At 35.1% G+C, this 14538-nt stretch overlaps 1 protein-coding gene across 3 annotated transcripts; it reads left to right on the top strand.

The window, feature by feature from the left end:
- The first annotated feature begins 5030 nt into the window (after window positions 1-5030).
- Window positions 5031-14117, top strand: LOC107642030 (uncharacterized). 3 transcript variants are annotated; one of them, XR_015905298.1, is made up of 7 exons: window positions 5031-5535; window positions 6908-7029; window positions 7874-7994; window positions 8336-8421; window positions 9471-9550; window positions 13173-13464; window positions 14076-14117. XR_015905298.1 is itself a non-coding variant. In XM_088505425.1 (3 exons), the coding sequence occupies exons 1-2, from the start codon at window positions 9811-9813 to the stop codon at window positions 12952-12954; spliced, it is 3051 nt and encodes a 1016-aa protein (XP_088361551.1). In that variant the 5' UTR covers window positions 9557-9810; the 3' UTR covers window positions 12955-13464; window positions 14076-14117. The 3 variants fall into 3 exon arrangements, 1 of the variants encoding a protein (XP_088361551.1); XR_015905299.1 differs by having other exon boundaries at window positions 13357-13464; window positions 14076-14097; XM_088505425.1 differs by lacking the exons at window positions 5031-5535; window positions 6908-7029; window positions 7874-7994; window positions 8336-8421; window positions 9471-9550 and adding an exon at window positions 9557-12359 and having other exon boundaries at window positions 12453-13464.
- The last annotated feature ends 421 nt before the right edge of the window (window positions 14118-14538 follow it).

Genomic DNA, 14538 nt, shown 5'->3' with positions numbered 1-14538 from the left:
AGAAGAATATCCAAAACACATTCCAAGAAGAAATCCAGAACTAGAGATTATAATACTATTGATAAAGAAAAGATAACGTCAAGCACGAATAAAGATTATACGTCGAATCGGAACTAATCTCTGGAATTTAGTCTAACGTTCCCAAAACCCACGACTCGCGTTATCTATGACTCGCATATCGTCTATGATAACCCATTAATACTTGCATATACATAATTCACTAGTGTTAAGCTGGCCAAACTTAATACCAGGAATTATGCAATGCAAGACTAATGGCATTAACCAATAGATAGTCATGTGCATAAAGTTCTAATTCTCGTTATTCGAACAAGACCTACTAGATGACAGACTCTCAGAATATGCAATTGAAGCATAACCGGTCCATTCCTCAGGCTCTACAGGAAAGACCGCTCTGATACCATAATGTAACACCCTCACTATCAGAAGTCACGCTTCCGGCTGCGCCACTCTGATAGCAAAAAGTATTACGACTACTTTATATATTAAATACTAAAATAGGAGCCTGTGACTCGACACTGTATCGCTGATTTCTTTGAACATCGGAAGTAAATACTTTATCTTAAAAAAAACAAAGTAGCAGGCATAGATTCATATACAAGACTCCTAACATAATAACTCAACATATTAGAAAATATAAAACATACAATTCCTATCCCTCTTACAAACTTGTAATAACAAAGACGAGGGAAGAAAATAATCTAAATAATACAACAGCATATAAACCAAATGCAGTATAACTCTTCTTAATGCTTCTTCATCCGGTTCCTGAAAAGGTAAAGCTGTAGGGGGGTGAGAACCTAACCACACGGTCTCACCACGGAGTTTCAAAGTTTTCATAAGAAGATATTTAGTAAGAAACTGTTTTCAAGCTCAGTGATTATCATTGTCTTATGAATCTTTTAAAACCAATAGGAAATCGTTCAAAACCCTTTTTAAAGAAACAATGTTTAATCTTTCAGAAATCCAAAATCTTTCCTTCCTTATAAGAAAATCTCAATCAGAAATCAACCATGCAGTCAAACAACACAATCATTAATTCAGCATCCAAGTTCATTCTCAAAAATAGCACGCCAAGACAAACACAGGCAAGACAGACAAGGAAAGCACAAGTAGATAGCAGTTACAGCAAATAGTTCAAGTAGCAGTTAAGAACAGTTTAACAATTAGGCAAACCAAAACAAGTTCAAATCCAAGCAAAGCATACAAATGCATATGATGCATGCCTGTCCTATGGCTGATGAGGCTCATCTGTCGGTTATCCAGCCAACCCGACAAGTCTGAATTGTCCTTAGACTGTTCCCCGACGTGCATCCCCAAGAGTCTATGCATAGTTTTTTCTCAAATAATCAATATTGCTCAATGGGGGTAACATTCCCGGGAATTTATATAGTGCCCGGTCACACTTACGTCGTAGGGTCAACAGAGTATCGAGTTTTCAACCTGGTACACGTGGTGGCAAGCCACGGCACTGAATCCAGGGAACCTCGTATCTCAGATATTTCAAATTCATAAGCAACATAAATAATTCATTCATCATTCATCAATATCTAAGCCATTCTCAATGTCATCATCATTTGCCAATCCATATCCCATTTCCAAATTCATTTAAAAATCATATTTCAAATCAATCATCATCATCCCTCTTTCCGTTTCGTTCACTAACAATTCTCAATCCAAAACATAACTTTTTCTTTGATTAAATGAAGTAATCTCAAATCATTTAATGCTTAAAATTAAACCTTTTAAAATAACTACTTCAAATGAAATTTCTAATTTTATAAAATTTCGGCAGCATCTCCTCTAAAACTTGGATTTTGCCACCCTTTTCGGGTCCCATCCAAACATTTCTCAAACCTTTCCAAAACCTCAATCATTTTCCAAGATTCAGCTAGTTCCAATATCAAATTATTTTCAAAGCGAATCAGTGCCCATAATAAATCTCTTTTTAAAATCAAACCAGCTCAAATACTAAATCATTTATAAAGTCATTTATAAAGTCACTAACTCAAAATTAAACCATTTTCAAAGCCAATTCCTTTACATCATCAAAAATAGCTTCAAAACCAAGAAAAGCCATTTTTCATAATAATCAACTAAATAACCTTTCAAACTAATCTCTTTTCAGTAATCACAAACTACTCAAGTAATCAAGCAATCAGTCATTCAGTCCAGCAAACAACCACATTTAGAAGACAATTATAATCACAGGCATATGTTCTCTCACATTAATATCTATTTACCACAACTCTGTAATAGAAATTAGATTTTAAGAAAAACCCCTACCTTGACTCGTCGAAACCATAACTCAAAATGCGTCAACAAAACCGTTTCTCTTAACCCGAAACCATCAGCAACCACAAACTCAGTCCCTGATCACTTTCGCAGCACTCACAGCAACTTAAGAGCGACATGCAACGCTCAAAACACGACCCTACGTTACCAGAACCTTAGAGTTTATAACCAAATATAACAGAATACTAACACGGGTTTTCGAAACATAAATACTTACCGAACTAAGAAAATGAAACAGCGGCGGTCGCTGAACCGGTTTGGCGGCAGCTCCGGCGGCCACCTCGAACGGCGGCGACGACCAGAACTCCGGCAACGGCGACTGAAACAAACATACAGCGATGATTAAGCTCCCGGAAATTCAAAGGAAACGAAAACCAACTTAAAACCTCACCGGCGGCAGATCTCAGTGGCGGCAGAGGTGTTCTCCGGCGGCAGGACTCGGACAGAAGCTCTGACAACGGCGGATCTGGCGGCGACAGCTTCTCAACGGCAACACACCCCACGACGGCAACTCCCGCGCAGCGTGTCTCTCTCTCTCTCGCGAACGGCGGCGACGGCGACTCCTCGCGCGGCTCTCTCCCTCGGTCCTGGTCTTCCTTGCGACGGCGATGAATGGCGCGGTGGCAGCGGCGGTCCGCGATGGTGGCAACGAGCTGGAGCACAACGGCGGCGGCTATGGACGACAGCAAGCTCGATGACAACAACGGCCTCTTCTCCTTCTTAGCTCGGTCCGGCAGCTCGGTGGCGGTGGCTATGGCAAGACGCGTCGGCGGCGGTCGTCCCCCTCCCTTCCTTCTTCTCCGTTCAGCCCTCTTTTCTCTCTTTCCTTTCTTTTCTCTCTGTCTCAGTATGTGTGGGTTTGTGTGTGTTACCGATGTGAAGGAGTTAGGAGGGTAAAGGGGTAATGGCGGCTACTGAAGGAAACATGGGAGGTATGGGTGTCTGTATGTGTGTGGCTGAATGGAGTAATAATAATAATAATAATAATAATAATAATGGTGCAAGAAGGTTGTTAATGAAGTCTGTTTCCAAAGCTACACATGATTTCTAATAAAAATTATGATATAATGTATAAATTTAAAATCTAATTTAATTCTTTAAAATTATTTTAAAAATATTATTTATTTATCAATTTGCTAATTGGATTTTAATTAAGTATTCTAATTTAAAATTAAAAATAATTAATTTTCTTTATAAAATTAAAGTATTAAATTCTAAAATCTCAATTATTTAGCTAAATCATATAAAATTCTTATTCTTTTACAAATGTTAAGCTCTATAACTTAAATATAGAAAATTATTCAATAATTATAAAATTAAGTAAAATTTCTAATTTAATTATCAAAACTTGATTTAATTACTTTTAATAAAATAATTTTCTAAAAACAAAAGTCTTTAATGAATAAATAAGTTGAGATTAACTCATAATAATATATATTTTTTTTTTAATTATGGGTCTTATAACAATCACTGACATTATAGATCTTAAAAGTATGAGTTAAATTAAACAAGTAATTAAACTTGCTTAACTTAGGGATCGGAGTAAATGAAGTCATAATAAGTTTAAACCTAGTTGCTACTAAGCCAATTGACAAGGTTTTCTTTACCACATAATATTTTTAATTTTATTTTTATAAAAAGGAAAAGTCTCTGTCATTATTATATTAGCCCACAACCATGCTGTCATAATTGAAATTTCGAAAGATAAAAAAGTTATTATTATTATTATTATTATTGTTATTATTATTATTATTATTATTATATTCAAAAATGTTTTAATGAAATAGAATCGGGTGAAAAGTAAATATTTTTACTAAATTTAAAATGAATATATACATCACGCATGATAAATTTTTATTGGTAATTTGTTTTCTACTCTAAAAAAACTTTTTATTCTTTACTAAAATTTGACTTTTCATTATAGCATTACTCATTTTATATATATATATATATATTTTATATAGATAATAAATTAATAGTTAATTTTTTGTGTATGATGATTGCTGTATGATGTGACTATTTTTACATTTCCATATAATTATTTTTGTTAAAAAATAATAATAAGATCACTAGTGATGGTTATTCTTTCGTAGTCTTTTTGGTCAATACTAGTGATGACTTTGCATCCTTAAATCTGCTACAAGATTGCTTTGTGAGTTATGATTTTGTTTTACTCCCTAATCTCTTTAATTATATGGAGATTACATTAGTTACTATGCACGAAATGATGGAAAACATTTTTTCATGTAAAATAGTGAAAGTGAAGATAGCCCATAAAGAGAGGCCAAGTAGGCCAAGGTAATAAGCACGGATGAAATTAAAAAAGAACAAAAGTAAAAAGAATCACTACAACATTTTTGGCCTAAGGTAACCCTTATTCGAAGTAACATTTAACAAAAGTTGCCTTAGATAGGCAAAGACAACATTTTTGACGTGTTACCTTTGAATCAGGCTAAGATAACTAAATTTTTGGCCACCCACAAAAATTGTTGTCTTTGATATCTAAAACAACACTCAATAAATGTTACAATATAAAATATTTAAGACAACATTTTTAAATAAAAATACAACATTTTATAAAAGTTATAAAAAAAATTAAATAAATAACATTTATAAAAAGTTGCCTAAAATTATTCACAGTTACAAATTTTAGAGGGAAACTTTTTATATTCCCACCAATTATTTTTCAATCAAATAACTTAAAAAAAAAAAGAAAAGAAAAGACACAATGCTCTTCATCATCAGTTCATCACTTCATTCCTTCATCATCACTTAGCTTCCTCATTTCATCAGAGATACTGTAACCCTAACATCATAACGCAGACGGCCACACCACCGATCGCGGCTCTCCTCCTCATCGACCGCAACTCTCAATCGCTTTCACTCCAAACGGCGACGGCGCGGTTCTCCCTTTCACGGTCGTCGGAGCGTTGCTCTCATCCACGGGCTCCTGCGCGGTGCTCTCCTCCACGGGTGTCGGCGCGGTGCTCTCCTCCACTGGCATCGGCGCGGTGCTGTCCTCCACGCACGCTGCTCCACGGCTCCCCCTCTTCCTATCTCGGCTCCAAGTACAGGCTTGTCTCGCCTTCTCCTCTTCGCAAGGCCTGTCTCGCCTTCTCCTCTTCGAGAAACCCCTCTCCTTCTCCCGTTTCCACTTCTTCCCCTGTCTCGCCTTCTCCTCTTCGCAAGGGCTGTAACCCCCTCCTCCTCCTCTGCTTATTGGTAAGAAAGCTTCTTCATTTTACTATGAAATGAATATTCTGAATGTATTGATTGTGAATGAAGAATTGGGACTGTTCTGAAATTTAGTATGTAAATTGAATTTCTGAATGCATGTCTTTTTGGGGCTTCTCAATAATTCTGAATTTAGGGGTTTGCATTGAAAACACTACAATATATGTGTGGTTGGGTGAAAACATGGTTGGGGGAAAGAGCAAGTGGACTGCTTAATGCAGCTTCCATTTGGGTGCTCTATGTGTGGTTGACACCTAATTAACAGTAGCAGGGTTTGGTTCTTGTTCTAGTTCAAGATCCTCAAATGCGGTGTGAAAACTGAAAACACTACAATCTTTTCGTTTTTGTCGTTACCAAACTGATTTTTTTTCGTGGGTGATGGAGGTTTGGTGCACAAAAGGTATGGTGCACACTGAATTTTATTTGAATTGTTAATATGCTAACACGTCATTTTGAATTCTTATTTTGTTGTTCTTTTCTGCCTTTCCTACAATTTTTGCCTCAAATTTTAATTCCCATGTAGGACACAAATAGAATTGTAATCTTTAAGGCCCTACACCAAGCGACTTGGATTTTCTCTATAACTATTAATATGAACTTAGATAAAACAAAATTGGAAGCATATATCAAGTATAGAGTCATCTTTTGCTTCTTACTTAGATTTTTTTCAACATCAGGTTGGTAAGAAAGCTTCTTAATTTTACTATGGAATGAATATTATTCTGAATGCATTGATTGTGAATGAAGAATTGGGACTGTTCTGAATTTTAATATGTAAATTGAATTTTTGAATGCATGTCTTTTTGGGGCTTCTATTTGACGGCATGTGAAGCGTGAGGTTTGAATGTGTCATGTGTATGGTGTAACTAGCTGCTATATATATATATATATATGTAACACTTTGTAAAGTATAAACATGGTATAATACTTGAACTTGCGAGTGAAAAGTCACCTAACACGCCTTTGAAATTATTGAATTGTTTTCTCTTTCTTGATAGCAGAGGAGACACGTATTTTGGTTTTTAGTCAAATATAATTTCTTGAAAGGAGACATGTTAATTTATCACCAAACACCCAAATATAATTTGCATGATGAGGACGGAGAAAAAGTATATCAAAATAGTTACACCATGTTTTTTATTCCTACATTATTGATGATCAAATTTTCAAATATCGATCAAGTGAACATATGCTAGCCGCAACATATATATGTGGAACAGATCTCAATAATTCTGAATTTAGGGGTTTGCTTTCAATTTTTCTGAAATTTTCATGTGGATCAACATCTTCCTGGTGCTTTTTCAGTTCCATCTTTTTGACCCTGGTTAAACAAATTCCCACTATTATATTTTTATTGCAGCTTCTATTCTTAAAGCTCTGTTAAGGTACGGAAAGAAGCAGTTTGCGGTTTGATGAGACCAGGCGTGATACTTAGAATTGTCCAGTGCCTTCATGCAATGAACCACCAGTATTGACTACTTGGTATGAACTTTACTTATTGCTTTTTCTCTTTTTCTTATCACGGAAGGAGTGGTACCGGGATTAGATGCATTGAAAACATGGTTGGGTGAAAGAGCAAGTGGACTGCTTAATGCAGCTTCCATTTGGGTGCTCTATGTGTGGTTGACACCTAATTAACAGTAGCAGGGTTTGGTTCTTGTTCTAGTTCAAGATCCTCAAATGCGGTGTGAAAACTGAAAACACTACAATCTTTTCGTTTTTGTCGTTACCAAACTGATTTTTTTTCGTGGGTGATGGAGGTTTGGTGCACAAAAGGTATGGTGCACACTGAATTTTATTTGAATTGTTAATATGCTAACACGTCATTTTGAATTCTTATTTTGTTGTTCTTTTCTGCCTTTCCTACAATTTTTGCCTCAAATTTTAATTCCCATGTAGGACACAAATAGAATTGTAATCTTTAAGGCCCTACACCAAGCGACTTGGATTTTCTCTATAACTATTAATATGAACTTAGATAAAACAAAATTGGAAGCATATATCAAGTATAGAGTCATCTTTTGCTTCTTACTTAGATTTTTTTCAACATCAGGTTGGTAAGAAAGCTTCTTAATTTTACTATGGAATGAATATTATTCTGAATGCATTGATTGTGAATGAAGAATTGGGACTGTTCTGAATTTTAATATGTAAATCGAATTTCTGAATGCATGTCTTTTTGGGGCTTCTCAATAATTCTGAATTTAGGGGTTTGCTTTCAATTTTTCTGAAGTTTTCATGTGGATCAACATCTTGCTGGTGTCTTTTCAGTTCCATCTTTTTGACCCTGGTTAAACAAATTCCCACTATTATATTTTTATTGCAGCTTCTATTTTTAAAGCTCTGTTAAGGTACGGAAAGAAGCAGTTTGCGGTTGATGAGACCAGGCGTGATACTTAGAATTGTCCAGTGCCTTCATGCAATGAACCACCAGTATTGACTACTTGGTATGAACTTTTCTTATTGCTTTTTCTCTTTTTCTTATCTTTGTGAACTTAGATAAAACAAAATTGGAAGCATATATCAAGTATAGAGTCATCTTTTGCTTCTTACTTAGATTTTTTTCAACATCAGGTTGGTAAGAAAGCTTCTTAATTTTACTATGGAATGAATATTATTCTGAATGCATTGATTGTGAATGAAGAATTGGGACTGTTCTGAATTTTATTTTGATTATGAATTCTGAATGCATTGAATCTTAATTTTTGGGGCTTCTTTATAATTCTGATTTTAGGAATTTTATTTCAATTGTTCTGAAATTTTCATGGTTCTGATTGTTGCTTCTTAGGATTTTCTGAATTTTTGTGCATCTTAATTCTGATTTCTGAAGCTGTTTCCTGGGGAAAAATACGACGATCTGCCCTAACTGTTAAGGTACATCCTCCATATGATTTCACAATTTCTTTTCTTTTTGTCAGAATTCTCTAAATTTCTGCGGTGAATGCTATGGCTATAGTTTCATACTTTTGGGTTATTGTAGCCAGCTAATATCATCAATCATCATCCTGATTTAGAATATATCACAATTCAGACCTTATTTATTCTTCTGAATCATATTGCTGTGCCCGTACTTGTGTTCTTGATTGTATATATGGTTTTGAATACAAGTATGTGCAATTCCTATTCTCTTTTTTACATAAATTCTTAGATATCACCAAGCATCTAACCTACATCAAGCAGTTAGAAAAATTAAAATCTTAACCCATATAGTTCAATGTTACTCTTTATATATATATATATATATAATTTAATCAAAGTTCAATTAGCACAACACAAATTGGGCATGCAAATCATACATTTAATTTATATCAATCAATAGAAATATATAAATCAATATAGAGAGATAAAGGGATAATTAAAAAAATAACCATATAAATTAAATTAAAATACTTGGATATCAAGACAAACCCTATTTTGAACCTTTTAAATCTTTCAGTTACTTTTAAAGTCTAGTATTATGTTCCATGAATTACAAGACTTTATGTAGTAAAATTTGTAACTAAAGAGTTATGGAATCTTGGGTTTTCACTGTATTTTTTTTCAGCCGCTCAAAAACAGAATTAAGTTCATGACATTCCTCTTGGGCTTTATTCATAAATTCTAGGAAACATTTTTTGTGCAGAGAAAGGAACAAGGAATATCTATTTTTGAACCAGAGGATGATATTTGATAATGACACTAATCTATTTTTTGTGTTTATCCTCAATCATGCGACATTATATTTTGTGTGTCTGTGCTTAGAAGGCAAGCAGCATGTTTTATTTGATTATTTAATTTGCATAAGCTTTTGTGGTTGTGTTTGTGTTTGTGTGTACTTGGTGCAGGACAGTGACTTGGACTTTTGTTCGATTATTATTTTTAGTTTGATTTTTCTATTTTCCACATGGAGTAATGTAAATTTGATACTTTTTTCTGTTATACAGAAATATTGCTTCAGAGGAGTTTGAAGAACATTCGTGGACATTCTAGGACTTAAGATTGCAATTTGTTTAGCCATGACTCCGTAAGTTTTTTTTTATCTTACTTATACTTGTATGTTTTCATATGTATATTATGACCTTTGTGCAGTTTTTTTTTCATGTTGAATGTCTTTTATGTGTCTTTTTCATTGTTTCTTAATTTTAATAATAATATTTTTATGTGCCTTTTTTATGAATTTATATACTTACTGTGCATAAACATTATTATTTACATGGTTATTAGTTAAATAGTAGTAATAATATATGAATAATTAGGTTTTCCCAAGACCTAGAGAAAGATTGGATGAGTTTACCGAGAGATAAAGCTGAGTTTAGTAATGGTGTCAATGACTTCTTAGACTTTGCTTACTCCATCGGATACCCACAAGGAGAGGAAATCTTATGCCCTTGTGCAAAGTGTTGTAATTTCTTGTGGCACAAAAGACAAACAATTTATATTCATTTGATTGCCTTTGGATTCGTTAATGGTTATACGAGATGGATTCATCATGGGGAAAGCGTAGTCGGCATGGATGTTGATAGCGATAGCGATAATGAGATTGACAGTGAGAGTGAGACTAACTCGTACGACGACATGGACGCCTTGTTAAACGATAGATTTCGGGATGTGGCACAAGCGGAAGGGATAAAAGAAGGTATGAATGAAGATGCAAAGAAATTCTATAACTTGGTTGAAGAGGCTAGCAAAGAACTGTATCCCGGTTGCGACGGGTTTTCTACGTTGTCTTTCACCATCCGACTATACTTGTTAAAGTGTCAACATGGGTGGAGTAATGCCTCTTTTACTTCTCTCTTAGAGTTGCTAAAAGAGGCTATTCCTAACTTAAATATTCCTACTTCTTTCAATAAAGCCAAGACTATGGTGAGAGACTTAGGTCTTGACTATAAAAAGATTGACGCATGCCCGAACGATTGCATGCTATATTGGAAAGAGTACGAGAAGGACACATCTTGTTATGAATGTGGCGCTTCGCGTTGGATTGTGCATCCTGTAGTTGAAGCTGATGTTTTGCCTTCAAAAAAATATCACAATATTCCTGTGAAGACGTTGCGACACTTTCCCCTAATTCCCAGGCTTCAAAGACTATTCATGTGCTCAGCAACAGCTAAAAGCATGAGGTGGCATGACGAAGAACGCAGAAAAGATGAGAAGTTAAGGCATCCCGCTGATGGGCAGTCATGGAAGGACTTTGACAATCGTCATACAAATTTTGCTCTCGATCCCCGTAATGTGAGACTTGGCTTGTCAAGTGACGGATTCAATCCATATCGAACCATGAGCATATCTCATAGCACATGGCCTGTTGTTTTAATGGCTTATAATTTGCCGCCATGGATGTCTATGAAACAGGAATACTTTATGTTGTCGTTGCTAATCCCTGGACCAAAGTCACCAGGAAATGATATAGACATTTACATGCAACCTTTGATCGAGGAGTTGAAGGAGTTGTGGGAGGTTGGGGTGGAAACATATGATGCATCAAAAAATGAAACCTTCCAAATGTATGCAGCTCTTATGTGGACAATTAGTGATTTTCCGGCTTACGCAATGCTATCTGGTTGGAGTACAAAAGGGAAGCTAGCTTGCCCTTGTTGTAACCATGGGACTTGTTCTAACTATCTTAAATATAGTCGCAAGACATGCTATATGGGTCATCGTGCCTTTTTGCCCGAGGATCATCCATGGAGAGCTAATAGGAGATCTTTCAATGGAAAAGTAGAATATAGGCAAGCTCCACACGTATTGTCGGGTACTGAAGCTTTAAGTCAGTTGGAGTATGTGGATAATTCATTTGGGAAGCTAAAACCAAAGAAAGATGGTCCATGGAAGAAGAGGTCAATATTCTTTGATTTACCTTATTGGCAGTATAACACATCACGACACAATTTAGATGTGATGCACATAGAAAAGAACATAGTTGATAGTATTCTTGGAACTCTCTTGGATATTTCTGGCAAGACAAAAGATCACACAAATGCTCGATATGACTTGCAAGAAATGGGCATTCGAAAGAACCTTCACCCCAAGAAAACAAATGGTAGGAAAAAGGTGAAGCTGGCAAAGGCATGCTACTCAATGACCAATGCTGAAAAGTCAATTTTTTGTGACGTCTTGAAGACAGCAAAGTTGCCAGATGGCTCTGCTTCAAATATTTCTCGTTGTGTGAACCTTTTGGAGAGAAGAATATCTGGTTATAAGACTCATGATGCTCATTTCATGCTTCACTATTTGTTACAAATTCCTATCAAAGGAATACTTCCAGATCAAGTTGCAGTTCCTTTGATTCGACTTAGCTCATTTTTTCGTCAATTATGTCAAAAGTCTATCACATTACAAGAGATAGATCAATTAGAAGAGGATATTGTCACAACATTATGCCAATTAGAGAGGATCTTTCCTCCTTCTTTCTTCGACATAATGATTCATTTGCCTATTCATTTGGCTAATGAAGTGAGATTGGGAGGTCCAGTTCAATTTCGGTGGATGTATCCTCCCGAAAGATACATGTGTACTTTGAAGTCCTATGTTCGAAACAGAAGTCGTCCTGAAGGATCTATTGCAGAGGCATATTTGGTTGAAGAATGTTTGACATTTTGCTCGCGTTACTTACATTCTGGTGTCCAAACAAAATTGAATAGACAACCCAGAAATAATGATGAACCTAATAATTCTATGATGGAAACTACAGATGCATTTTCGAATCTATTTCCAAAAAGAGGTGTTCCTTTGGGTGCAAAGAAAGGTGAACCTTTTCTCCTTGACGACAAGTCCCGAGAGCAAGTTCATAGCTACATATTATTGAATTGTCACAAAATAGACGACTATGTTAGGTAACTCATACTAATTCTACTATATTTTGGTATTTTAATTAGAAATTGATAGGTCTGTTTTTTACTTACAAATATTATACTTTTGAGTTTTAGTGAGCATGAGACTTATCAACAAGGAACACGATGGATGAGAGCTAAAAACCATAGCAAAAACTTTCCTACATGGTTTAAAACACGTGCTTTGCGGCATGATGTTCCAAATTGGATAAAAGAGCTCTCTAGAGGACCAACCCAATGTGCAAAAAGATATTCTGGTTATTTTATCAACGGATATAGATTTCACACTAGGCAACGTGAGGTAAGACGCAAGACACAAAATAGTGGTGTTACTTTAGTAGCATTAACGACAAGCTTTGCAAGCACAAAGGATGCAAATCCAATTCATGAAAACGTTTCTTATTATGGTAGAGTGAATGATATCATTGAGTTGGACTACTATGGAAATTTTAAGGTTACATTGTTCAAATGTGATTGGTATGAGGCTAGGGAGGATGCTTATGGCTCGACATATGTGCATTTTAACAAAAAGTGCTATCAGGAAGAGCCTTTTGTATTGGCATGTCAAGTGCACCAATGCGTTACAAAACAAGAATAAAAAAGAAGCATTTTGAACCATATTCTGGAAATATTGAGGATATGTTGGTGAATCGTCCTTTGGAAATTCCAAAAATACAATTTCGGAAGCTAATTGCATATTGGAGTATTCCAACTGTCAAAGTGAGCTAGAGGATTTCAATTATTATTATTTGATATGGTCAAGTATAATTCTTTCAATTTTTATATTTTTTTCATCATTGTCTATTTTAAACACAGGCCATGTGTGTTATAAATTCTGAAAATCGCAAGAAGCAACAATGGAGGCATAAAATGGGCCCAATCAATTTTGCAAGAGTGCGTGTTGATTTGATAAGGTCACATTTGAGTTAAAATTCTCTACTTGTTACTTCTCCCTAATTTTAGTATGTTATGACTTTGTAATTGTTATCTTGATCTGTAGCGTGAGAAAAAAGAGAATAAAGAGGAACCAAATCAAGCTGAAATATTTGTTGCAACTCGGAATGGACTAAAAGGGAAAACACTTGATGTAGAAACACAAGCTGTTATTGTAAGTTCCTCTATAATTTTCTTGTTTTAGTAGTTGTTTTATGACTGTCATGGATGCTATTTTTTTGCTGTTTTATGGCTATCGTAATTATTGTTATGGTATCTATTTTGCGGCTGTTTCATGGCTGTTTCATGGGCTGTTTCGTGGCTGATTTAGTTGCTGTTTTATGGCTATTTTATGCATATTTTATGGCTGTCATGGCAGCTATTTTATGACTGTTTTATGGCTATTATTGTTGTTGTTTTAGTATCTACTTTATGACTGTTTTGTGGTTGTCATGATTGCTGACTTGCTGCTTTCTATGTTTTGTGGTATCTATTTTGTGGCTGTTTCATGGCTGATTTAGTTGCTGTTCTATGGCTATTTTATGTCTGTTTCATGGCTATCATGGACTGCTATTTTATGGTTATTTCATGGCTGTTTTATGGTTGATTTTATTGCTGTTCTATGACAATTTACAACCATGTTATATGGCTATCATGGACTGCTGTTTTATGGCTCTTTTATGGCTATTTTGGATTGCTGTCCCTATTAGTTAGCAATAGGTTTTTGGATTCTTTCATTGAATTTTTATCACTAAAAATAGACATATCATATATTTGTGTGTATAGGATAAACTTGATGATCTCCAAGAAGCTGGAGAAACTCCTACTAATGCATTTCAAAAAGTTTTTGGTAAAGAGAATCCAGGAAGAGTTCGATGTTATGGAAGAACTGTTACAAAAACTTCTCTTAAGAAAAATAAAGAAATAGATGAAATCAAAAAACAAAGTGAAGAGAAGGTAACAGCTTTAAAAACTGAATTAGACGACCATAAGCAACGACTGCAAGGATTGGAAGATATTGTGAAACTTATGTTGCAACAAACTTCTCCTGGTATGAATGTTGATGAAGCGCTTTCTCTCTTGCGATCTAAGCAATCGTCTGCAAATAGTGCACAAGATCCAAATTTAGTTCCTCGGCATTCTCCTCCATCGACTCATATACCAAATCATGAATAGGTATATGTATGCTAAATTGTTGTACCACTTGAGTATACATATTATTGTATAGCTGATGTTTTGACTATAATTT

Source organism: Arachis ipaensis, chromosome B2 (assembly GCF_059453495.1).
Source record: "Arachis ipaensis isolate K30076 ecotype BB chromosome B2, ASM5945349v1, whole genome shotgun sequence".
Classification (NCBI taxonomy): Eukaryota; Viridiplantae; Streptophyta; class Magnoliopsida; order Fabales; family Fabaceae; genus Arachis; species Arachis ipaensis.
This window is presented reverse-complemented; position numbering and strand designations above follow the sequence as displayed.